Source organism: Haliaeetus albicilla, chromosome 10 (genome assembly GCF_947461875.1).
Source record: "Haliaeetus albicilla chromosome 10, bHalAlb1.1, whole genome shotgun sequence".
Taxonomy (NCBI): Eukaryota; Metazoa; Chordata; class Aves; order Accipitriformes; family Accipitridae; genus Haliaeetus; species Haliaeetus albicilla.
The window spans coordinates 24,415,724-24,442,800 of NC_091492.1; the positions used below are offsets into that span (position 1 = coordinate 24,415,724).

At 42.7% G+C, this 27,077-nt stretch overlaps 1 protein-coding gene across 10 annotated transcripts in view; it reads right to left on the reverse strand.

Moving 5' to 3' along the window:
* The window catches only part of POGZ (pogo transposable element derived with ZNF domain), a 39,510-nt gene extending 13,763 nt beyond the window's left edge, over positions 1-25,747 (reverse strand). For 2 of the 10 annotated variants that reach the window (XM_069794126.1, XM_069794123.1), the window contains exons 1-5: positions 25,313-25,746; positions 13,887-14,011; positions 11,836-11,997; positions 1,520-1,695; positions 645-753 (exon numbers count right to left, since the gene is read on the reverse strand). In XM_069794126.1, the coding sequence (XP_069650227.1) occupies positions 645-753; positions 1,520-1,695; positions 11,836-11,997; positions 13,887-14,010 (571 nt within the window). In that variant the 5' untranslated portion in view covers position 14,011; positions 25,313-25,746. Of the gene's footprint in view, positions 1-644; positions 754-1,519; positions 1,696-6,535; positions 6,702-11,835; positions 11,998-13,886; positions 14,012-25,312 lie in introns of those variants that run through there. The other 8 variants (XM_069794132.1, XM_069794125.1, XM_069794124.1 and 5 more) reach the window with 7 other exon arrangements.
* Between the last annotated feature and the right edge of the window lie 1,330 nt (positions 25,748-27,077).

The window sequence follows — 27,077 nt, forward strand, 5'->3', positions numbered from 1 at the left end:
CCTAGTCACTAGGCCCAACAGAAACTCATGGAAGGCTTCTTATGGAAGGACAAGCGTGATCCTACAGTTGCAAATTAGTTTGTGATATGAGGCTTTAGAGATTCATTCTAGGGAGAGTGAAAGGTGACTCATCATTAGCATCGTTGCTTTGTTATAAGGCAGGTGTCCAGTGACACACGAGTTCTTAGTCTTTCTGATGGTGCATAATAGGATCTCGTAGCAGAAATTAGTGTTAGAAAAATAATCCTCAGGGTGAGGCTTGGTTTACAGGCAGTTTCCCAGCACTAACATGGCATGGGGAGATTTTGAAAAGAAAGAAGAGGGGTAGTCACAGGCTGGTACTTTGGAATTATGTTAACTGAGGAGGCTTTTTGAAGAAGCTAGATTATATGGAGCTCTAAGAGGTAGACATTCCTTCCAGCTCGAAGTCCTCTACTCTGCAAAGTGGTTTGTTACTACGATCAAAGAGCCTACTCTGCTACAAAATGACTAGCGGAATTACAGCCACAAATACGGACAAATCTCACCTACTACAGAACTGAACACCCAGGTGAAATACAGATTTCAAATACAATTTTTTTTTTTTAATTCTTGGTACTCTAAAAAGGAACACGACAGTGGCTTTAGCTTGTTTCAGTCCTCACCTGGGACGAGGGTGATGGGTCTAACTGTTTGACCTTGCTGTACATTAAGAACAATTCCAACTTGGTTCATCGTGTTTTGTACAGGCCGCACATTCCTCACAGGAAATCCCTGCAGCCAAATAATACCATTAACATACTGAGCATCTTTGAAACACTTTCAATATGAGCTTTCTACTCTAAAAATCAAATAAACAAATTAACCCCCCCCATCCCACAGTACTACCATCTATAGATCAATTCAACTATGAGGCCATACTGTTCTTGGCCAGCACCTTACCCAACAGTAGGGCCCCCTTCTTTATACTCTACAACATTCTGATATACAGCCTCCACTCACAATCTCTCCTTCCCTAAACAGCTACAGAAATCTCCCAGGTCTTGGCAAATGCTCCAAGAAGCCAGTGGGGGTTTAAAAAAAATTACCTGCACATTCCCCATAAAAATAAAACAAAGTAGTTAAGTATTCTGCAAGGTCAAATTCACGCAGAGTGGACAGACCCATCTACAGCAGGGAGTCAGGCCCTACTAGTAAGGCTACAAGTGAGAGCCAGCATGAAGTCCCATCAGACCTGTGCTGGCTCCACAGGACCTGCTGAGGTGTGGAACATGGCCAATTTTCTCAAGCGAGATTCAACTGCAGAATGACTAGGAACACAAGCTATTTCCAAACAAAGCTATTTCTAAACCTACATAAATTAGAAAAAACCCCAACAACAAATCAAAAGCCCAACAGATTTCAGCTCAAGTGTAAGATCCACTAAAGCGCACAAGAAAAACCGAACAGGCATCTGACTATTTCTTAACAGAGAACAGTCTTCCATGTATGAGTGCACCAGATCTTCTGTCTCAGCCATCCTGGCTGGAAGGGCACTCACCTGGGTTGTTATGAAGATGGGCTGGCTGGTCACTGGAGAATTTGTGACATGGTTGGCATTCTGCATGATCTGTACAGGTCGTAATACTGGCTGAGTTACCATTGTGCCCAGACCTGAGGTTGGGTTCTGGGTAAGGATTAGAGGCTGTCCGCTTTGCTGAACAAGAGGATTGCCAGCTGGAAGAAAAACAGAAACATAGCAAAAGTCACATTTGCCAGGTAAAAAAGGCTGCTCCTTCTCACACACACTCAGTTGTCAATTTTAGTCCTCAGAATTTGAATGAGTTTTCCAGAGCATGCTTTAAAAGTAAACTTGTGAAAATATCCAACCCTTCTATATATTGTTTTAATATTCATATTTAGGCTAGGATTATCCAAGCTGCCTAGGAACTAGGTGTTCAAATTCCTTAGCCTTGAGCAACTCAGAGACTGATTATTCTGGCTCCTATGTGCCCTTTGAACACAGCCACAGCAGCTAAAGAAAATATTTTTTCTAGTCTCATTAAGTAAAAATTCACTTGCTGGCAGATACTGGGAAAACTTATGCTGAACCACTATAACCCCTGGCATAGGATGTGTACCAGAAGTAGAGCAACACTGAAAGTTTCTGAACAGCAACAACAAACCCAGACCATCATGGACACTGGAGTCTGCCGAGGGCTTCAAGTAACCAGGACCAGGAGGTCACAAGAATTCTGAAGTAACCTAAAGTTATCTTCAGCATCCTTGGACAGAAAGAGGACTATGGGACTGAACTTTCAGAAAGTGGCAGACAAACTTCAATAAAAGAAGGGGAAAAAAAAAAGATTTTGAAAACATCTGGATCACACTGAAGTCATCATGTGCAGTCTGTATCATAAGAATATCTTACAATGGTTCAAAGTGCTTACTCTCTTGATTCAAAAGTGAAACATCCTGCTTGAAAAAAAAGTTAAGATGGGGAAGAGACAACAGTTTTATCCACTAAACTCAACATCCTTAGTATCACACAATACGTGAAGTATTTCACACAAGTCATCTGGTACGAGAGCATGTTCATATAATTGCAAACAACTAGGTTACTGCAGCTTAGCAAGAAACCATATCAGCTGAGACCCACTGTGTGTGCAGGTGCTTCTAGCTGGCTTTATTTGGAAGTAAAACCATTCAGTTTAAAGCATCTTTACAGGGTTTTATACTAATGGATTTTATTTAGTATTTGCTTGTTTGACAATAACTTGCACTTTACACTAAGCAGCAGTGATTTGATTCCTTGCAGTTGTGCTGATGTACTTGCCAGGGAGTTCTAATGCTGGTGTTACCCACCATCAAGCCCAGAGGGATTTCCCTGATGGATTTTCACTGTGTATGTCTACTACAGACTTGCTCCTTATAGATAGAGCTGCCTAGCAACTCTGCCATGAGGTTCTGTCCTCAGAAGGTGCACATCACCTTGTGAAGTTTTGACTGCTGACATCCCACGGCCACAGCCAGAGTTACCAAATGCTTTCCGTTACCCACGGATGAAAAAGGTATCCTACTGCTTTGTAGACTGCTAACTGTATGGATTGAGGTCTGCCTCAATGAGTCTCTTTTTTTTTTTTTTTGTGGCAGGCTGCAACAAGTAGAATTGTTCAATCATTAAAGAAAAGCAAATTTTGCTTCTTCTTGTGCCTTTTTTTCTTGTAACATTTTCTTCTGCACCGCTGCCCAAGGGCAGTCCATCCATGATCTCCAACTACCTCCAGGAAAATCCACATTAATCAGCTTCTGGTCATCTCAGTTTGCACCAGCCCAGCAGACACTTACTAGCAGTTGGCTGTGTCCTTCAGTCAAGATCCGATTTGTTCTCTGTGTGCTCCCAGTTCCACAAGCTCTTACTTGCCAACCGGAGCAGACTTGCAATATTTGCACAGAATGACGAAATTCAAACCCAGGAATATTGCCCAATTCCTTCTGGCAACTTGGGGGCTAATGTCACACCAAAACAAAGATCAGAAGAGTCTCCCGTCTATTGCCAATGTTTGCTGGCACCTGAGACAGGGAAGGAATTACAAGGAACAGAAGAAAGGATGGAGGGAGGAGGTTGTGAAGAAATGTGCTAGCAAAAGATGGGATGGAATGGTCTACAACCACCAAGCTACTAGTTTAGAGCAAACCTTTGCTACTGACAAACATTAACGATGCTCAGCAGGACACTTTTGCTGTCATTCCCCTTCAGTGGCCAGTCTGCCGGAGGATGGACACAATTCTCTGCTCCCACACACCACACATTAGCTCAAGCCCATGCTGTGGATCAAGCTAAGAAGTAACCATAAAGGTCAGCTACTGTAGTTTGCATACACCCTCTGACAAAACCAACTTTAACTCACAGCCAGACATTGTCTTTTCCACAGAAATCTGCCTCACTTTGCACACAAGGTGGCTGATGGTCAGGGAACTAACCAAAGCTATGCAGGAAACGGGGCGGTGTCTGCACACGCCCGACTCTTGCACTGTAAATGATGGAAATATGATGGAGCAAGGGACCATCGAAGAGAGGGGTGTTTTGGTGCCTGAGGTTATTAACCATCATCTGGAAAAAACTGAATCTCATCGCATTAAGCAGTTTAGCAAAAAATTTACTTTTTCATCTAGCAATCACTACATCTTCATCTCCCAAATGTCTATTACAGGTGACATGGTGTGGTGGGTTGACCTTGGCTGGAAGCTAGGTGCCCACCAAGCCACTCTATCACTCCCCCCCCTCAGCAGGACAGGGCAGGGAGAAAATAGGATGGAAAAAAACCCCCAAGGGTCAAGTTAAAGACAGTTTAATAAACCAAAAGCAAAGGCCGCACATGGAAGCAAAGGAAAACAAAAGATTTATTCACTGCTTCCCATCAGCAGGCAATGTCCAACTACTTCCCAGGAAGTAGAGCTTCAGTAAGCATAGCAGTTGCTCTAGAAGACAAACATTGTAATAACAAATGCCACCACCCCCTTAGCTTTTATTGCTGAGCAGACATCATAAGGTATGGAATATCCCTTTGGTTAGTTTGGGTCAGCTGTCCTGGCTGTGTCCCCTCCCAAGATCTTGCCCAGTCCCAGCCTACTGGCAAGGGGGGAATGTTGGAGTGACAGCCTCGATGCTCTGTGAGCAGTGCTCAGCAGCAGCCAAAACACTGGTGTGTTATCAACACCTCTCTAGCTACCAATACAGAACACAGCACTATGAGGGCTGCTATGGGGAAAATTAACTCCATCTCAGCCAGATCCAATACATGTGGCCAGGTCTAAAGACAGCAAGGAGCTTACAACTGCAAGTGATCTGTGCATATAAAATGCATTACTTTTTCCAAATATCTTGGGGAGGGGAAAACATTTAAAAAAAGAAATTAATCAGGCCACAAGTATTTCAAACTCAACACCAGAAAATGAGCAGGATACTTATTTGGGCTTCAATTCCTTCTTCCCCCGCACCATTCTTCCTCACAAAGTTCAGGTCATTCATGTATTTGTGTTTATGCACTACTCAATCACACTATTACTACAATCCATGTCTTGAGGACAAAGAGCTTCCAAACCAGCAGAGAGAGGAAGCTCCGCAGAAATCTTCCCACTGTAGGTTTGCAGCACAGCATGACATGAGACTGACAGAACATCCAGGTTGTTTCAGGGCTACAAAATGGTCCAATGTTGCTGGAACTGCTGATGTTAAGATGAAAGAGTTGCTGTACCCGAACAGCAAATGTTTCCTATGTAACTGTGTAAATCCAGGAAAAGACCTGCTGCATGCCAAAATGTTCTGACCCACAGCCAAAACAGCTTCTTTTAATGGAAGATGCTTTACACTGACAGTCTGGATGCTGCCTGGCTGGCAATCCTCAGGGTGTATGATTCAAATGTTTTCATGAAGATTATACTAGGTAGAAGCAGTAGGGTAATGGAAGACTAAATCGGAAGGTTCAGGTCCAAGCCACACAACTGCCTGGCCCACACTGCATCTTGCCTCACTTTTTCAAGCACCTTAGACAGCGAGGGGACTGATGGAAGAGAGACACCAGTTCCCACTTCCACAGCATGGAGGGGGGACAGGGAAGCATCAATCAGCAAACGTAACCTCAAACCAAGGCAGAGGATGGAGGTGCCGAGATGTCATGAAGGCTGGGAGCCTATCTTGGACCAATTTCTTCTTTAGGATCAAAACCAATGAGCACAAACCCACTATTGTCTGAACTCTGTGCATGCTCCTCCAGTCCCAAGTGAAAAAGGGGACATGCTTCTAGCCTTTTTTGTTTTATAAAGCAAGGTCTCTGAAGAGGGATAGGAAAAAGGTGGAGTGAATAAAAACTAGAGACAAATAGACTGGATTTGCAATCTTTAAAAAGAGAGGTAATCCCTTCACAATACAAAAAAATAAGATGATTATTAAAGAAGAGACAGAGAAGAAAAAAAGAAAAAAAAGAATCTTTGGGTAGTTCTATCAGGTTCTGAACATCTACATCCCACCTAGTATCTGATGGAGACCCAAATCCAGAGCATCAGCAGATAATTTTCTCTTCCTCAGTGTCTCGATGATCTTACTTGGCTGACAAGGAGCCCACAGTCATCCCCAAATCTTTCAAGGAGTGGGGACCTTGCCAAATGCTGAAGGTCTGTGACTGCAAGTGATAGGTCTTGCATTGCCACTGGAACTTCCATGAGAAATCCTGAAGACTGAAGCTATGATGACCTTGTGGTTAGCATGGAGGCCACTGGGCAACCTCAAGCAGAGTATGACAGTCAGGTTTCCAACTCCTTCTGGTCCTCCTTCGGAGTTTACAAATAATCTGGGAAGACTTGTACTAGTTTAACAACCAAAAGATGACCTTAGATTTAAGTCTATTTTAAAGCAGAGACCAGCTGACAAAGATCTTTTGGTCCAATCAGTCCAATGATTTTGACTCTTTTCTCTCAGTGTGGACTTGGCAGGTGCCTGCCATGTTGCTCTCCCGAAATGCTATCATTACTAGAAAAAACAATAGCAGAAGCATATATAAATACTCTAATTCCTTACCAGAAACTGCAGATTCTTTTCAATGTGGCCAGGATGGACACAGTTGTATGCCCAATTTTTTTTTTTTTTCCAGGCTTTGGTAGACTTTCGTAAGTGAGAATGACAAGCCTTCTGGAGTAGCATGTCCAAGAGCATGCAGTACTTCTCTTAAATTGTTTCCAAGGAGGTTTGTAAGGTTTCCACAGGTCCTGGAGCACTTTAAACTCACCAGCCAAGACAGATGTGCATAGATCCACTACTTCATCTAGGGAGAATGAGGAGACCATGGCAGAAATCAGCTGCTGGGAAAGAACAAATTACGTTCTTCTCTCTTCTCCTCCTGCCTTTCAAGTGTATGATTCTCCAAGTAGCTTGCTGGAAATTGCTTAATTGGCTTCTTGGAGGAGGGTGATTTAGACCTAAATGCCAGTTGATGAAGCAAGCCTCCTAGACAGCCCATTTAGTCCTGGACACAGTGATCCTTGCAAGTCTTAGGCCTCTTTCTACACTTCTTGAACTCCTTCCTTGACTACCAGGAAGGCAGAACTTAAACACGTAGAAAAGGAGTTTCTTTATCCTCTCTCTCAGCTAAGCACAGCAGAGATGCTCTCTAAAGGAGAAGCCACTCTTGTTGGGATGTGCCCTGGCTGTTCACAGGAGAGGCTGGACTGACAAAGCTTCTTTAATCTGATACTCCAGAAACCCCCATACGGATGATCTACAGTTCACAACAGCGTAACCTTCCACGAGAAGAATCCTAGTGCTGAGCCCATCAATAAGTTACTTTGCACTGTGAACAGCCAAAGCGCAGAGATAGGGACCTCAAAGGTAGAGCACACCACACCATTGCTAAGGAGGCCATCAGTGCCAAGGCTCGTACCACTGACACAATCCACGTCAAAATCAGTGATAAATGGTTAGGACTGGTGTCAGCACATCACAATTTAGAGGTTACCATACACACAGACTTTGAATTCAACACCTGGGCATCAACAAAGGTCGTCTCAGGCTTACAAAGGCTAGACTAATAAGCCTGGATGACTCAATTCCGAGATGACTTTGTTCTCCAATGAAAGGCCCTCAGCAGCCAGCACAGATAGCTGAGGGGTGAAAAGAAGCAATGTAGGGACACACTGTTAAGGCTTTAATGGCAGGTGATTTGGGCATCAAGTGGAGCCAGCTCACCAGGGCACTCCGTGAGAAATAAGGGATTACTGGTGCCTGGGGACAGACACTTGTAGGTATCTGAGGAGCCTTCCATCATTCTTAGGAGAAGCAACTTGAGATGGCTCCTGTGCTCCCTGAATCCATTTTCAGGAAGCATGGCAGGTCAAGCACTGCTCCAAGACATATCCTTCAAGAAACAGGAAGCCCAGGGAGCAAAGCTAAGAGAAGCTTCTGCCATAACACCACTCCCTAGATGACAGGCTAGCTGAGCTTGATGCAAACTATCACATAATTTTTGTCAACAAGTGTAAGAGAGAAAAATTATACCAAATGTTATATACGGTTTAGGGGAGAGTGGGATCACAGGGCAGTATGCAGAGTAAGCATGCACTGGAAGCGTCCTGTCACACTATGCAGGCAGTAATTTAAACGAGACTAAGTTTTCTCACTTCCCATCCTAACCGGACTTAACCATATACTGTTACACAGTTGCTGCATATTAAATATAAGTGCAGTATTTTTCTTCTGTAGTTTCTATATTTTCAGCACAAAAAGCACTTCGTGATTCTTGTGGTGAAAAGAATTGCAGGAATGAGATATTTATCTGACGGCAGAATTATTAAAGAGGAGGCAAGCTGTCAGGCTGACATGCACCCATGTGGCACCCATCTCATTTTCTTGTCAACAACAACAATGCTTTTTTGCATACAAGGACTCTGGAAACAGACAGGTGTGTATGTTATACCAGCTAGCTATGCACATATATGTAATATAAGAAAGAAATGGTTTGAGTGGGATACAGGTATAGCTAAAAGCAATCAAAGGAAATTAAGAAAAGAAAAAAATTAGGTCAAGTGTCACTTCAAATATATTTAGCTTTCAGTAATTTTTCCTTTTATGTCCCAGTAATTTGAGACATTTTAAAACTAATCTGCAGGGGAAAATTTGGATCCAGCAGAAAGATGGAAAAAAGATAAGCTAAAAGATGTTTCCATCTTTAGTTTGGAAATCCTGTTTCTTGATTTTTGGACATGGGGTCATTTCTATCCAGTCCAGTACACACTTCTGCTCTGTTCATTCAAAGGAGAACTGGTGGTTTGTGTACATCAGTGTTAAGAAGTACAATACACCTCACAAGAAATTCAAGCCTGTGTTTATTAACGTATGGTCCTTAAAGTTAGAAATTTACAAACATGGATGCTGTTATTTAAGAAAAAGATAAATTTTAGAAGAAAAAGATAAATTTTAGGTCTCCAGGCTTGCTTAAGTGAATTACATCCTAGAGGGAAAAAACCAAAACAAAAACCAACAAAACTTTACACTGGGAGAATGGATAGATTTAATGGGTCTTTTTCAGCCCTAGCTTCTAAGTCTTTTTAATTAATGTAAAACAAAATGCAAGATGACAGCCATGCGCATAAAAAACAGATTGCTGAAAGCTGGGATGACTCCAGACACAGCTCATTTCATGAGCGCTCCACATAGTCACAACTTAAACTGGGATGTGACCCTCAGTTACTGGGCCAGCAGAGACTGCAGGGACTGAAGAGGTGACAGATGTCCCTGTGGCACTTTGCCACTCAAAATCCTCACTGGCATCAAGCCAAAAAGGATTCCCCTGCAAGTCAAAGTCATGTCATACAAGCTGGCAGGAACTCAATGAATACAACACTCAGGAAGGAAAAGGCCACGCTGTAGGCTGAAGAATTTTGTTTGCATTGGTCCTGAAGTTAATGGGCTGAGCTATCCTCTGCTGCATCAATGCAATCAAGAGGAGAATTTACTCCACCATAAAAACTGAAGCACTCCAGAGATATGCAAAACTAAGCATGTTTCCATATTTTTTCCACTTAACAGAATCTATCACAAAGCACTTAAAAGTATACCACTCAGCGAAGGAGAAAGGCCAAATGACAGTGACCAGGAACACACAACACTACCAACTGCATGTTCCTCACACCGATACAGAGTTTGTTCTATTCCAGCAGTTCTATTCCAGCAGATCAGAAAAACACAAATACAACCCACATCAAGCTTACCCCTGAAACATACAGCCCTGTGATGTTGAATACTTTGATGTTGAATACTTTGTTTCGACAATGCTAACAGAGCTGAGGAAGCTGCCAAGTCATAAATTCTGCGGATTTGGAAAGTAACTGTGTCTTATGGCTGTAAAGGTCATTTCCCTCCCTCCTCTCTTCCAAAGCAAACCACCACACACCTCTGAGATTTTCACATTTTTTCAGCAGTCTAAGAGCAGTTCTCTGATTAAACGTTGCTTAAGAAATTCTACAAACCCTCCTTAACATGCAGACTTGCACTGTGGGGCAGAAAGAGATCCCAACACGCCGATACTGCAGCATGAGAAGAGGACAAATCCAGCACGGTTCCTGCAGTGGTACAAGATGCCAACAGCACATCTGGTAGGGCAATTCCTGCGTGAGCAGGCAGCCCAGCAAACTGCACTCACCACTCAAGTCACTTCCGCAGCGGTAATTTACGATTAGATGACATACTACAAGAGATACACAAAAGAAAAAGGACTATGGAAAGTGATAGATGGAGTCACACTGAGTAACATCCCTACCTGACTTCAGTTTTTAACCGATGGAAGAAAATCTGAAGGTATTACTTCCCCAAGAGCTACCACTAATTCTGTTTGCAAATCAAAATAAAAGAATAAGCATATAAAAGACGATGATCACAGGTAGCTATGCCTATGATTTCATTCCTCTAGTACAGAGCAGAGTGATTAATGCCTAGAAACATAATACCAGCTTTTCAGGCAAAGGTTTCTCCAAAGCCTGCAAAGAACTAAGCCATTAGGAAAACTGTTCTGTATACCTCTGAACTGTACCACACATACTAAAAAAATATTTCTAGCTAGCCTACAGCAGCAGTGCACAGCAATCCTCCTAAACCTCTAACACTCTCGCAGCCTGGAGAGAATTCAGCAAGGGACTGAGAAAGGAAGACAAAATCATCAATTTGTTTTCTTTTCCAACCTTCTTCACTACATTTTCAAGTCATATGTTGGAGCTCCGCATTAGTTTCCAGAGCTTACCATGGCTCTTGTTTTTGAGACAAGCAAATAAACAATAAATAAAGGAACAAAAAGTTTCCCAGACTGTTGTGATTCTGCACAACCATTTCAGATGTGACAAAGGCCTCTCCAAATTAGATTCCTGTACAAATCCACCAGTTTTAATGGGATCTGGGAATTGTTTGGATAGCAGATCCTATGTGGGCATATTTGAACTTGTCAGAATAGTATACAAATATCTTACTGATAAATATATTGCTATTAGCAGATTATTTTTTTAGTAGCCGCACTCCTCCTCCTCCTCTTTTTTTTACCGTTAATCTAATTATAGCACAGTGATATCACCAAGCCTTTATTAATTTCTTGTAATTGATTTAGAACATGTCTCAAATTACTTTTATTAGTAAAGCTATGAAATATTAATCACAAGTGTATTATATAGTGATATCCAATACATTTGGAGATCAAGATACTTTTAAGACACTCCTAACAAAGGTATCAGTTTGAAATAGTGTATAGAACCTTCCTCGTTACCTGCGTGTCTGATTAAGTTTTACTAGAAACAATGCAATGACTTTTAGGCGAGTTTGACAAATCTATTTTTACAGCTCCTTAATCCCAAAGAATCCTAAACCCAGTTTGTATTTCAGTATACCAAGTTATATGGAGAGATTGCTTAAGCTATGTCTGAAACGAAGCACGACAACCCCTTAATAGCAAACCCCCCCCAGAATTATTCACCTTGGAATTTGGCCAACACACCAGTTTAACACATTTACTGTTGTGAAATACATCATGGTGCACCAGAGCGACCCTGAATAGTCAGGACCTTCATTTTATATCTTACCTGGAGGGTAATACTACCAATGGTAATTTCCACTAATGTGTAAGGACACTGGATTCTCTCTCGAGTTGAAGAAAACCAGCTGCTACTCCCTGTAGTCCCTGCAAGGTTTAGCACAACTCCCATTCAAACACTGCCCTGACACCTTCCTGTTCAGCCTGCGAAATCTCACGTGCTCACAGCACATAACAGCGTGACAGCAAGCGAGCCTCGCATTTCCCCTCTGCACCCCAAACCACTCTAAATACTGAAGGCATTTCTGCTTACCATTGTTGTTCACAAATATTGCCACTAGCGTCTTCTTAGCACTGTCACTATTCTGAGCCTCACTGCTACTGACTGACGTGGCTGCAGAGAGATTAGCACCTATGGATGCATGGGCAACAGCTGGCAGAGGGGCAGAAACGGGCTGCAGACTCACTGAAACTGCTAGAAAGGAATGGCATAATTGTATTTAGAAAAATAGAGAAAGCACAATTTGTTTGTAGAGACACCATACTAGCACACTGCTTGGCTGTACTGCCATACTATCACACTCAGTAAAATTTTTAGCTTCTTACAATAGCCCATACTCACATCCAGCTTCTTTAGCTCTGTATTTTCTATCAAACAGCACAAGCAAGAGAAATAAAACTAAGAGTGATCTTGAGTAAGTTGCATCTCCATTCCAAGCCATCTATGATGGAATCACTTTCTCCTTCCAAACACCCTCCTACCTTGGCATTTCTAAATACTACTCAAAGTAAGCTCCTTCTAAATCCTCCCTGGTAGGAAGGCCAGAGGAAGCAGGTGACAGCACTCAGCAGTAGAAGCATACCCTTCCCTAAGCAGGGACAGCTTCATTCTACTCGCCTCCAATTATCAACAAGCCTTCCAAAGCCCCAGGTGTTGAATGCTTCCACAAACACACCGTGTTAACCATGAGCTGTGTGGAACAGCTACTGCCGAGGAGTTAGCAGCACTGACTACCAAGAATGCTCCCACAGCACTTCACACTAGGATCCCAGTTTAGGATCGCAGTAGCCAGCAATGTGAGACATGTTGAATCACCATCATTAGTTATACCTGGCCTGTGACAAGACATAGACCAATCTCTATTCTAGATATTAAGCTGATGCTTTGCTTGATTTCAACCAAGAAAAAGTAATTGAAATGGCTGAACAAAAGCCTAACTTATTAAACATGCCAGTCTACTTCACCCACACACATAACTGGGGCAACAATTCCTTTTTCCACGCACCAGACTCAAGTCTGTGGCAAGAACCAAAGGGACAGTGAATTAAAGCTTTTCTTATTATAGTCATGTTTCATTTACTCCCCCAAATTGTGAAATGCTCATCATCAAAGTTTAATTTGTATAAGTATATGCACAATGGCCCAACTCATTGTGTTGATACCAACAGAAATCAACAATCAGAAAGTACCATCCTTGTATCTTTACTCAGTGTTCCAATACAAATTGAATGATTATATAGCATCTGAAAAACATAAAGCCTCCCATCAGGCAATTATTACTTTTTGAGTCCAAATTTATCACAATTTGAGACAACTAGTGGATAACAACATACTCCGACCTGCACTTTAAATGCAAACTCTGAACACCAAAGTTATGCATCTTTCCATTTGCAGAAAACAGGCAAAAAAAGAAAAAAAAAAATCACCAACCCCCCCCCGCCCAAACCCTAAGTGAAACTGATGAGATTATATCAAATCATGGGTTAAATAAGTAATAATAGACTAGTTTTAATCTCGCTACTTTGACTACGTAAGTTAAGTCACAGGAAATAAAATTCACCAATCAAATACCTGACTTCCTCACTCATTTCATAACTGCTAGAAGGATCAAAAGTTAGTCACCAATGAATGCTGATACGTACTAAAACACTTTGTAAAAGAAAAAGCATCATTTTCTATGTAAATTATCAATTCTCTACTTTTAAGAAACTACTACTTTGGTTGTAGAACTTGAATAACTTAGCCGAAGTTTCCTTCTTATTTTTCAAACAGGCCACCCTTTCCAACACCCACAAAAATCTTACTCCTCTTACACAGAGAAAAAAGCTGTTTCCTGCCTCCTAAACTACTTATTCACAGGACGCCTGGCCTTGTGCAGCACCACCATCATGTAAGCTCTACCCAGCACTCAGAAGCTCTGTTCACAACTAGAGAAACTGAAATTCATTACATTACTCATTAACAGGTTTTTTTAGCTGTCAAATAAGAATACTTACTGGATAGGATGTAACCAATCACTGCCATTTCCCTTTAAATTTTAACACCAATAATGGGAATAATTCTAGACTAAAACAGTTAATTACCTGTAGCAGTTTTATCAACTGAATTATAATCCTCAACAACAGAATCTTCAATAACATCACTGATTTTCTGCCATGGTTCCAGCTCCTCCTCCTCACATTCCATAAAAAGGTCCGTGTCCGCCATCCTGCAAAGGGAAAAGAAGAGAAACCTTTATTGGAAAACTATGTTTTGTCAGGCAGTGAAAGCCATTCATTATGAGAAAAATTCTAATGCCACAAATATGAACAATGTTTTTATTTCTCAGTATTCCAAAGGAAAAAAAAAAGTTGCGTATTTTCAGGTTCTTACTTATTTCTCCAATTACAGAGCTGACTCCACATCCTACTTTAATAGGCTGCATTTCCTTTTCAGATAAATCTGTGAAGTTGGTGCTGGAAACTCTTGGTTTTGACTTAAAATTGCAGTGGTTTCGCCTCTCCTGCACAAGAAATCCAACCTACCAGCTTTGAAATCAGAAGTCACTGCCCCAAAACCCAGCACCTTTAAATAAATGAGTAACTGTGACTGAAAGAAGGAAGAATCATGTTTTTTTGTTCTGTTCATGGTTTTGAATATTCTAGGATTACTGCCAACATACAACAGAGATTGAATATCCAAGTTTAAATGAGTAAAAAATGCATGCACAAATGGGTCAACAGTCCTCAGCTAACCTCAGCCAACCCCCCCAATCAAACCCGCCTATACCCAAACCCTTGCACACTCCCACAGCCCCAGCTCCTACTGATCTTCCTTGCAGCAGGGAATATGACAGACAATTATGAACTAGTTCAAAAAGAAAAAGAGTAAAGGGATTTTCTGCAATTAGATCCATAGTTATTGTCTTTCAACTCAAACAAATGTTCTCTTGATCTCTGGAGTAAAGTACCCAATTTACCTTTTCTGTATTACTCGTTACTGGGTATAACCATTACCATATTTATTTAGAGGAAAGACACAACTGACAATTCCAGCCTGTTTTGTCTCTCCTTATGGATAAGTCTCTCTCCTTGTCACCAATCTCTAAAACTTCTATTTTGGCTATGTCCTTGTGAGACAGGGAAACAGAAACAAAGGCAATTACATAAGCAGGGGGTGTATCACTACTGATACAGTGATGTTATAACATTATAATTCACAGTGCTACTTTCTGCTCCACTATTTACATATCTTCCCACTTTGTTTAATTTTCTGAGCACCACTGCACACAGAACACAAGTTTCTATGGATCTGCCTACAGTGAAAGTCAAGTATTTTCTCCTGCGTTGGCATCTAATCTAGACCTCAATGATGTATAAATCTGTATGTACTTAGAGTTCAATTAAACATTCAGACCATCAAGCCAGAATTAAAAACAAGATGATTCACAATTAGGAACAGTCTCAAGCATACTAGAGGACATCTCTTCTCAGAAGGTGGTAGAGTTACCACCAAAGGTCTCCAAAAAGCTGATTTGCACTACTATTACTGAGATCTAATCAATAGACACACGCATCCAATCACACTTTGGCAACTTACAAGTCATTCAGCCAAGCTGCTAAAAGGAGCTTTCTCCCAGACCTAGTTTTGCATTGTTTCAGGATTTGGCTGTTTCTAAACTTCACTTATAAATGAAGCTTATGCAAAATTTTAATTCTCCTTAATAATACATTTAGGAGTCTTTAACCAATATGACTTATTCTAGAAGCTCAGTTGCATTTTTAAAGGTAATAAGGATTATTATAGGAAATAGGACACCAAAAAAACCTGAACTTCCTAATTTCCCACCTGGATTATAGTAAAAAAGAATCAATCCTTTCCCTCTACTATCAACCACCAGAAAGGCTGGTGAGCAGAACAAGTGGCAGTTCACTACTGTAAGTGAATGGGAATCAAGACATCTAGAAGGGATTTTGCTCTTCTTGATTACATTTTGGTGGCAAGAGAGACTATTATGTTTGCTTTTTGTCATCTCTACTACCATTTGACAGTCATAAAAATCTGAAGAGAAATGTTCTGAGAAACTGGCCAAAATAAACAGCTTATAATAGGGGACAAGCAAGAAAATAATCCAACTCCTGTGCAGACAATCTGTGATTTCAACAGCCACAGAAAACCGTGCTGACCAGAAGGCTTAAACACAGAGCAACGTTTATTAGCTCACTATTGAAAAACTAGAAGAGACATAGCTTTAAAAATATAAGCTGGATTAAGTAACCACAGAGCAATTAGATTATAAATCTCATATCATTAAGCTATGTCTACCCTTCTTATCCTAACACAGTCATAATTCTGGCTGAACAAATGCTGAACCTGTTATAAACTTCAGTTTGTAAATCAGTCTAAAGCTAGGATTTACAGGAGTGGCTGCTAAGACTGTGGGCGCAACCACCTTGTGCAAATGCAGTCTTTAATTTTTATTTGTGTTGTGCCACACCAGCTATAAAAACACCTGAGCATCAGGAATTCTGTGCAATACAACATGAAGCTGAAACAAAATTTCAACAAATGCTGATCCAAAGTAACTGTCTTAACCAGGTAAGCCTCAAAAAACAAAAAAAACCAAAAAAACCAAAACCAAAAAAACCCGCCCACAAAGAAACCCAACAAACCCAAAAAACCAAAATCCTAAAAACTTGTTCATGTTTGCCAAATTCAAATTGCCAACATTTTTTTTTTGAAACAACACATACCGCCGTTTTCCTCTAGATACAAAGACAGCCTATCAGACTCTCATTTATCTGTGTTGTATTTGTCTAAAAAGGATTCCCAGAGCTTAAACTGCAATGTTGTTGTTGCATGATGGTGTTTTACTAAGAAATACTCATTTTAGTTTTATGCTTGGTTATACTAATACAAATAATTCTCACTTCCCAATTATGCTTTTGAAGCACAGTAACATTCATTTTAAGAATAACATAAAGAATGATACTTAAAGGAAGCCCATCGCACCACTCATGTTCAGTAGCTCATCTTCTGTTGTTCCCCACTTTCTCAACATTCATATCGATAAAAGAGTAAAAGTAATTCGTCTTATCTTGCATACCACCCTGAACAACTAGTCCTGCCACCACTTCTACGATGACACAGAGCATCAGCACTTTTACCTAAACTGGTTTATGCCTATTCACATATACTGCCAACTTGAAATATTTAATGTAGCTATCCCAATGCCTCACAATTCTGTGTATTTACAGTGCAGAATCTTAAATAATACAGTAAATGAAAACATTTCTGTATAATTTCACTTTTGATCTCTGTGAAATCGGGTTTGCCCTTTATGAAGGCCTTTAAAAGAAAATAAAAGCCCCCAAAGTCTAACGCCAAAGTCACAAATAACTTACTCCTACCAAGACTACCTCTTTTAGGGGGACCAAAGTAGATTACTCAAATTGAGGGTGCTCATGGGCTTGTTCAGCTCTCAGGAAAAACTGTTGGTAGAGAAATATTACCTAGCATTGTGATTTTACAAGGGAAGTATAAAGAATCCTGTTTCTCTGAATGCAGGTAGAACAAGAGATCATTTCTCTTCTCACTGTTTCAAGTCCTTCTCAGCTGACTTTTAACCTAAAAAGCACTCTTTCAGGAACTTTAAATGACCTTGCCTCTTCCAGCTGTCCCCTAAGCGCTCTGTTCTGGTATTCTGTCAAGAGATGGAAGCACATCTCCATAGCTGTTTTCTCCTCACTCTTATCACACCTTCCCAGCACGCGTTTAGAGATGAGAAAAACCCAGCAACAGCTCAGGCTTGCCAAGTCGGCCAGTGGATCCACTAGCAAGTTATCAGTAAGCAAAGGGACATTTAATGGTTCCTCATGCAAAATGACATGGTTGCACTTTGCATGCTGTAACACTGCCTGGAGCATAACGATAGATGTAAACCAACTAGAGAGTCCAGAAGAGAGCTAGAAAATGTGATCTTCAAGAAAAGATGGAATGACCTGGAGTTGTTCAATCTATAGTGGAGATTACTGAAGCACAATAATCTTTAGATAGGTAAAAGGCTACTGCGAAGTGGAAAGAAGCAATCTGTCCTCTGCATCTGTGATGGAAGAAAGAAATGAAGGGCTCAAATTGAAGAACAGAAGACTCCAGCTTAAGACACCAAAAAGGTTTCTAGGAATAAAGATGAAGCACTGCAACAGGCTGCCTGGGGAACTCATGAAATTTCCAGTTCTGGATGCCCCTGGGAATGGGCAGATCTGTAAGAGAAGGTATATATACATACACTAGAAGGGAGGCAAGCTGGATTAACTGTCTTGCTGGAAACATCTGAGGCTCCATTTTTCTACAGTATTGTGTAATTAATGAACTAAACATGTATTACCAGGTATTTTTGCACTACTACAAAACAGCAAGTATACTTTACTTGTTGACACTGAGGCTTTCGCTATAGGAAGCTATTGAATACTCCTAGAACAGTTACTCTTTTCATAAATACTGAAAGATGAAATATACTGAAAATACTCTTTTCATCTTGCTGAATACACAAAACATTACTAATAAATGTAGCACATAAACCAAATTAACCCAACTTAATACATCCAAATTCCTGCCCATAAATACTGTATAAAGCCATAGCTGTTTAAACATGTCCACCAAACTTTTCACAGAAACATATGCCTAAAACTAGTCTTAGTGCAATTTCTGGTAATCAATGAGAAAAAGTAGCCAACTGATTAAAAAAAAAATCAAGTCTCTTACTTGTCAAATAAAATTACACTAGTATATTAAAAAAAAAAAATCAAAGAGCATTGTAATAATCCTAATACACAATTAACCAAGTGTATTACATTAAGCATGAAAAAGCTCACATTCTCCATAGCACCCATTACCTGCATGCTTCAAAGACATTACTAGCTTCTTCATTTACATAAAACCTGCAGTGTGTAAAAAATTTTATTAACCTTATCTCAAAGGTGGGAAATGTAGTTCAGTGAAATTAAGTGACTTGCCAAAGATTCTACTAGCAGTGAGTGGTTTAGTCGGCAATAGAACTCAAGATGCCCAGCCCTTGTTCACATCATTGAACATAAACTTCCCCTGGTTCTGTTACAAAAAAAAAAAAAAAAAAAAAAAAAAGAACAAGACAAAAAAAAGACAACAAAAATAATTTCTGAATGACAAATGGTAAGAAAATAGATTCCAAGAAATGAAGCTCTGAAGTACAGGTTTGTGCCAGAGATCTGCTTAGCAGGGGAAAGCAAGAATCAAAGAGCCTTAAATATTATTTTCTCTGCCTGTTAACATAAACTTTTTTTACAATTACAAGATTTTAGTAAAAACAAGCAAAATCTCATACAAGATATACACTAAGATCTTGAACAGATAGACATTACAACTGATCAATAACTATGTATTTATGATTTTCAATATTCATCCTTCACAGAAACATCTAGAAAAAAATCCTCTGTGAAGCTTCTAGGACAAAGCTTCTCTTCGCTGGCAAAACTGGTGATGCTCACAACACTATTTGTCTGGAATCATATTACTCCACACCAGACAAGTAACAGTGCCTTAATGCTATAGTGATGGGCAGTCTATAAATAGGATAAATAACCTGCTCTATTAATTAAAGCATGCACATATGTCTGCCCAGGAAGGTTAGAACTACAGAGGAAGTCTTTGCACACGTTGTAAAAAATATATTATTCAGCACCTCATAATTATTCAAAAGATGCAAAGACAAAATGCTGAAGAGACTGTAGTTACAAGCTTCTTTTGACACTAACTTACATTATGCGCATAGTATTTCATCTGTTCCTATCAACTGAACTAAGAAAATGTCTCCTCTCTTCTATAATGTAACAGCTTTGTTTTTCAAAGCTTTGATCTTGAATATTTTTGTATGTAAGAAGCCTTTGCTCAATAAAATGATTAATCCCAATGATAAATACACTACATTTAGCTTTTCAGCACATAGTTGGCAGATGCTTGGTTGAAAATACAGATGCCAAAAAATTTTACAAAAAAATATTACAAAGTGTTCTAGACACACTGCAAGAAATAAAGCCTTTCAGACTGAAAGGTATTTTCTCTCCCCTTTAGCTGGAAAATGGGAGACGACCTTCAGGGAAAGAGCCAATATATGTTAGCCTTACACAAATAACTAGCACAACTGTGCAAGATATAGACCCTTTATTTTTTGTCAGCTGATGTGGTTCATACTCATTGTTGCCATACAGGGGAAGAAAGCCAACAGCCATTAAACTCTTGTATTAAAAGGCCAGCCACCTGATTACATTCTCTGATCAATGTGAACACCATTACCAGGGGAAATCCAACAATGAAGATGTTTTATTTGCATACCATTAGACAGATTACCCTGTCTTGAGAAAAGAAGAAATCTTTTTCTTTTTTTCCTATGCCTCACTGGGGGGGGGGGAGGGGGCAGGGGAGGTCTCCCTTGTAATTTCAACTGAAATTTGGAATCCAAGATCCAATTGCATTTATTTATCAATGAACCACTTTCACCTAGTTAGAAAGATATCAGCTATAATCCCTACAGAATCTCATTTTTTTTCTCAAGAGAAAAATGACTGAACAGGTAGAAAGGACAAAACATTGTACTCTGGTTTAAAAGATCACTGGCACTTTCAATCTTCAAAAACATCTCAATAAACAAAATAAACACTTAGGCCAGTTTCTCCACTGAAATGAGGTGGCAAACAAAGGACTCAGCTACCACAATGCAAGTTTTAACTCAGTAATTCCACTAACTTAGTGATGCAAGCAGAACGAATCAGGTCCCAAGTGTTTTCTATTACCTAAAGCACCTGTGGATAGCAGGTTTTACATGACAGCTGCAGAATAAGGCAGCTGTGTCTCATTGAAGTGATCTCTAAAAGATGTGTGGTTATATATTTTCAGTTTCATTCACAGCTTGATATTATTTGACACAAAGCAAACAAGTTATGACATACATATGCTGTATATACACACACTTCTTTTTAAAAAGAACTTCAAATTAATGACTTGTTCACAGTGTTCTTCAAAATTCACATGATGGGCTGCACTACTCTTGCTATATAAGCTTCGCTTTCTAAGGCTTTTAATTAAAAAAAGTATAAATAAATCAGTACTTGTCAGGGCACCGCTGGTGGCCCAATTTCTGCCTACTGGGTGTAATCATCTGCAACACTATCAGTCTTAAGGGCATACTAGCAGGTCAGAAATAAATACGTACTCCATGATACAGGTGACTTGGTAAAGCAAAAAGCTGAATTTTGTTTGACGATGGGACAAAGAGGAGGGATAGAGACTACTATCCCAGGGGGACAGAGACTACTACCCAGAATTTCACAACATCCTCCCTCCAACACGACTCTACCTACAGAGGTATGAATATAGCCATGTACTTCGCTGACAGAAAAACAGAAGGAATTCATCAGCCTTGCTCAGATCAAATGTGGGAAGTTTTGAGAGAGCAGTGAGAGACCCAGAAACCTCCACTCCTACCTCTCACTCCCTGGCCTAGACTTGGGCTGCTTGTATTGCCTTTCTCTAGACAGGCAGAACTCCAGATGCAAATACATGTACACTCTGACCATGACAAAACAGCTAGCAAGGTAAGTCATTTTAACTAACAGATATTCTAACCCTAAAAGATAACATCAAGCCTTCATGAATCCTAATTTAAAGCTTTATTCACATTTTCAAAGGAGAGTATGCATCTTCATGTGAATTTACAATACAAAAACCCAAGCTAATACGCAGTGAGAATCAAAGTATCAGCACATAGCATTAACACGCTAGTATTTTTTTCTTTATTAAAGAAAAAAAAGTCCCAGCTGACTCCCATGGGGAACCCACGGTCACAGTTGACTACTAGTGATGAAGGACTGAATGATAGCTGAGGAAATGATGAGGAAATAGCCTATGAACTTTAAAGATGGGCTTTGCATCTTCCAAAAGTCTATGACTAACAGGTTTTAGCACAAAGGTGACCCCTGCAAGTTCTCGCACAGAGCTTCCACCTTATTCACCAATATGACACCTGGCAGCACAGCAGTTTGGGACAAAGCTGGCAGAAAGAAGCCCCAGAACAAAGAGTAAGTCCCTGCAATGTATCTGCAGAGGGAATCACTGCAACAGCTCCCAGAGAGAAGACACTGTGGCCTGGTGATCAGGCTTATGGGGAAGGAGGAAATACACCCAGAGCAAACTGCATCCTACTGACTCCACTGAAATGACGGAACGCGGCTGCGCTACCCTGCGATGAAACATAGAGGTAGATTGTGCACAAACTACATTCCAGAAGATTACATTTTTAGCGCCAAGTGTATAAACCTTCTTCGCTGTTCTTGCCAAAGGTTTGTCAGTTTTTATGCCAGTCCAGATTTGCCATTGTAGATTTAACTGCAGTATGGTTATAATGCTATCAATACCCAAATACTTTCAAAAAATACATATTAAGAATCAATGGACCCTTAAATTTTCTTCACCGCTTGCTGTAAAACAACCTCCTCCCCTCCTGACAGTCCAGAAAAAAAAAAACACAACTAAAATACAAGATTGAGTGTCTGTCTTTAAGAGACCGACAAATAAGCTTGAGGGGATGATTCAATGCATGCTTTAGGACAGAAATTAATGCATAAATCAACTTCTCTTGTCCAAGTTCTCCTTCTGAATGGCCATTTCTTCTCTCCATTATGTCTTCCCCTGGTGAACATGCAGCCTCAGCAGAATTGCTGTGTTGTTACTTTTCTCACTTACTTTCGATAATGCGTACTTAACAGCAAGGAACATATCTTAACTTTTTAAGAACCTAGAAATCCAACAAGGTTACATTAAATGCAAATGAATCCTATGATAAAGGTTTCTGCTGTCAAGACATGCTGCAATCCTTGCCCTGAAAAAAAGGTAATACTCTTCACTGGCTTTTAATCACTAACTGGCACAACCTAAAACCGATATAATCTAAGTGATGAAAATACATATTGGATGATGTTTTCATTACTGTTTATGTGGCTATTCATCATGAGAAACACCTCCGAAAGAAGAGGGGAGGTGAAAGGCACCGCGCAAGTTGAATGCCAGAGTTCACAAGTTACATCCTTCAGGCCAAGGTAAATTTACGTTTTGTTGACTGATGTGGTTGACTTGACTTTGCTGGGTACTGAAATAATTTCAAAAGACATATTACATTTCTTATGAATGCTACCATTTAAAATCCTATAGGTTTTATTAAAGGCTTTGAAGTGTGTGATGCCTACTAATTAAAATGTATTATTATACGCTCAATTATAATGATTGTTATCTACCTTAAAGTTTGAACTGCAGAGTGATGAAAACAAACCGCTTTCTGATTTTTTGGCGTATTTTGTGAGCATGGGACTACCTTGAGGCTTCTAGAGTCCAAGAGCGTGTCTGGAGCTATGCTTCTGCAACGGGCTCTTTTGTGAGGAGACAGTATGGAACACTCCACTTATGTCAACATGGATGCAGGTCTACTCACATGAAGACAGTTGGAGGTTCTTTGACAGTATCTAAGCAGCTGTGGGGATGGGGCACATAAACAACGTAACCATATATACCCACAAACAAGACCAACTGCAAGCAACATTTGCAGAATCCCGCACCCAGACAGAGCTTAAAGTGGCAACAGAGAGCAAGCTCTCTGGGTGGGTAGCCCTGTAGGACAGCCTTATGAATGCTAATAATTATACAATTGAAAAAAAGATGTGCATGCAGTAAACCTGGCTTCATGTTCAAGGATAAAAATTAACAACTGCAGCAACCTGAAGCTATGAGACAGTATACACTGAGAACCAGAGCAGGGAAGATGCATAATTCATATATCCTTGCAAAGAGTTTCCTAAAAGAAGCAACAGATTCCCCCCATCCTCTACCTCCACTTCCGATCACTCACTCCTGCCCCATTTGGTATGTCTTGGTGACAGCTGCAACTGCTGGCAAGTTAATAAAAATAAAGCTGTGTGTGTTGTCATGTGTTGCGTGTTTTCTGCAAGGGTGTTGGGGGCAGCAGGATTCATGCCTCTCCTTCATCTCCACACATGCTTTATGTCGCATCCCAGCCAAGGGGAAGAAGCAGAGAGTGAGGATACCCTAATGCAGCAGCCTGGATTCCCCAAGTACTCAGAAGAGCAGGACCACAGTAAGGGCTTGGCAAATGTCTTGATGATACCAAATATCTAATTTTTAATATCTGTAGCCAGACAAATCAGCCTTGGTGTATTCTGCATAAAGTCTTTCAGCAATTCCAATCCTTCTCCAGGAGAGCCTGCTAAACTGAATTTCTGACCCAGCAACAGGGCAGGCGAGCAGGTATGTCGGGGCACGCTGCTTACCAGGCAGAAAGCACTGGCCAAGGGCAGCAAGTGACCCAAGATTTCTTGTCCGTGTAAGGGGACGGGGCAGGCAAGGAAGCATAGGGAGAGGGCCTGCAAGCTCAGGGAAACAAAAAAACCCAACAGTTTCCCCTCTACACCTACTCAGACGTGCTTGGGAAGAGCCCCTTCCACTGGGGCCACGGGCAGGCCCGGCACTGAGGTGGCGAGTACTCTCATCACCAGAGAATGACACCGAAGGGAGAAGCAAGCGGCAGGGCAAGCAGACCCCACTGCCTGAGAGAAGCCACTGAGGAGAGGTGTAGGCTGGCAAGCCCAGCTCCCCTCAGCCTCAGACAAGGTGGCAACGGAGAGGGAGAACCACTCTGAGAAGGTGGAGAAGGTGCAGGCCAAGGGGGGGCTCTCACCCTCCGAAGGGCTAGGCAGAGCCTCCTCCCACTGTTAACTTCCCTCAAAAAGGGGCAGAAAGGACATTTCTCCAGAGAAGTAAAGTAAAACCCACCCTCAGTTTATTGTGGCGGCTAAGAAAGAGAGAGAAAAATAATCCCCGTGCCCAACATGGCCGCCCACCCAGCACCAGCCATGGGAAAAGGAGGAGGGGGAGGTAAGACGAGGAGGATGCGGCCGCCCCCTCCCCCCGGGGACAGCGACCCCGCGACTGGCGGGGGGAGGCCCCGCTCGGCGCCGGGATGTTTTGTCCGGCGTCCCCGGCGGGGGGGGTGGGGGGGGGGTGTGGGAGCGGAGGGAGCTGCCGATACCGCTGCACCGCCCGCTCCCCCCCACCGCCAGCGGGGGGGTGTGGGGGTGGTGCGCGGATCCCTCCGCCTCCCCTCAGAGCCCGGGCAGGCGAGCGGCGGCCGGGCGGCATTCCGCCGCCCAGCGGGAGCCGCCGCGGCGGCTCCTCCCCGTCCCCCGCCTCGGCAGCCCCGAGCCCTCCCTCCCTCCTCCCGCCGCCGCTGCTGCTGCTTTGTGTACGGCGCGCTCTGGCCCGGCCGCCCCCCCCCCCGCTCTCCTTCTCCCCCAGACCCGGGCGGTTCGAACCGGTTCCAACGGTCACCAACCGCCACCCGCGCACGGCGCACCCCCCCTCCTCCTCCTCGCGCACCCCCCTGCCCCCCTACCACCGCCGCCCCCCACATAACGGGCTCGCAGCACCTCACCTTCCTCGCCGGCGCCGCCGCGCTCTCCCGCCGCCGCCGCCTCAGCCGCGGCCGCGCGCTCTTAAAGGGCCCCGCGCGCGCGCCCCCCCCGCGCTCCGCCGCTCTCCCGGCGAGGCAACCGGCAGGGGAGGGCAGGTGGCATGAGCCCCCTCCCCCCCCCCGGAACCCCGAGCGTGATGCTGAGGAGGAGGAGGAGGAAGAGGAGGAATTATCTCTTGATTCTGCTCTCCCTCTGTACGTTCTCGCGGGGGGCGGCTCCCTGCTTTGCGTGTGTCTCCCCTCCCCCCCCAACCCACCCCCCCCAGAAGAGAGGGAGAAAAAAAAAAAGGGGGGGGGGGAAGAGCGCCCGGCGGGCTGATACACGCGCGAAGCGCCCGCAGACACACACACACACACACACACACATACACACACACAAAAAAAGGGGACCTGGCCGGCGGAGGGATACGGTGACGTCATTTCCTTCTGGGCCGCGGAACGGTGCGGGGATTGGCGCGCGGAGCGGTGACGTCACCGGGAGGCCGGCGCAGGCTATACCCTTGCCCTGACGAAGTTTCGCCGAAGCACAAATGGTGTAGGGTGGGTTGGCTCCCACTTCACCACCACCCCCCCCCCCCACCCCCTCCGCCCTCCCCCTCCGCGGCCGCCCCGGGGAGGGGGGCGGGCTGAGGGGCCCACGGCCTCGGGGGGAGGCCGCGGGAGGGGGGCCCGAGGCCGGGCCCTGCTCGAGGCCTAGCGCTGCGTCGAGGCCCCTGGCGCCTCACCACCATCTCCTCAGGCGGGCTACTGCGCTTCCCACTCGCCTCCTGTCAGGACTGTCCCGCAGGGAGGCTTGGCCTGCCTGACAGGGCCCTCAGGGCTGGCAGGGGGGGCGGCTGCTGCTGGAGCAGAGTCTGGCCCTCCTGGCTGTTAGGAGGTGGTTGGCCTTGGCAGAGGTGGTCTCCAGCCAAAATCGCCCAGTTGTAGCAGGTGTTGTCTTTGGCTTGTTCGGCCTTACCTGCGCCTCTGGAATTTGGGAGCGTTCATTGCGTCTTGGACTCACCAGGCGCCATAGGGTGGCAGCATGGTGAGGACTCTGCAACCATCTCTACATCTAGGGATAATTACATTACAGACGTTGTAGTTAGGTCTTGGTGTCTTTAACCGCAAGATTATTTTAGTGGCTAGCTAGCAGTGTTGTCAAGAGCCAAGCCTGCCACCTTTGCCTTAGTAGCCTTTAGTTTTCTTGGGAAAGGTAAGGATGCTGATGTGGTTATGGGACTGAAACCTGTCATCCATAAAGATTAACATGTTTGATAGCCAGTGACACTCAAACGTGTTTTGATGGCTGTGTCTCCAAGCAATCAGAAGGTACATTTAATGATGAAAAAGGCTTCCAAGGTCCAAAAATCATTAGAGGCCTCTTTAATGAAACTATTCCTTATCTCTACATTTTATGTCCCTTCTGTGAGACTCGTAATCGGAAGTTGGCACAGGTTTCATCCCTCGGGGATGGCTTCAAGGGGGAGGCTGAGGATTAAATTGCCATAAAGTTCTCCACTGCTTCTGTGGAGGTTTCCTGGAAGACAGGACAGAGGCAGGTGGACACAGCAGTACAGACTGACGTAGGGAGCTGTCCACCGAGGTGTGAGGGCTTTGCTTAAGTGGATACTTAAGCCTGGATCTAACTTTATGTATTTAAATGATCCAAATACAATCAGCGCAACTATATAAATGCTTAAAATTGTGCATTTGCTTAAGTACATTGCTGGATCGGTGCCATCTA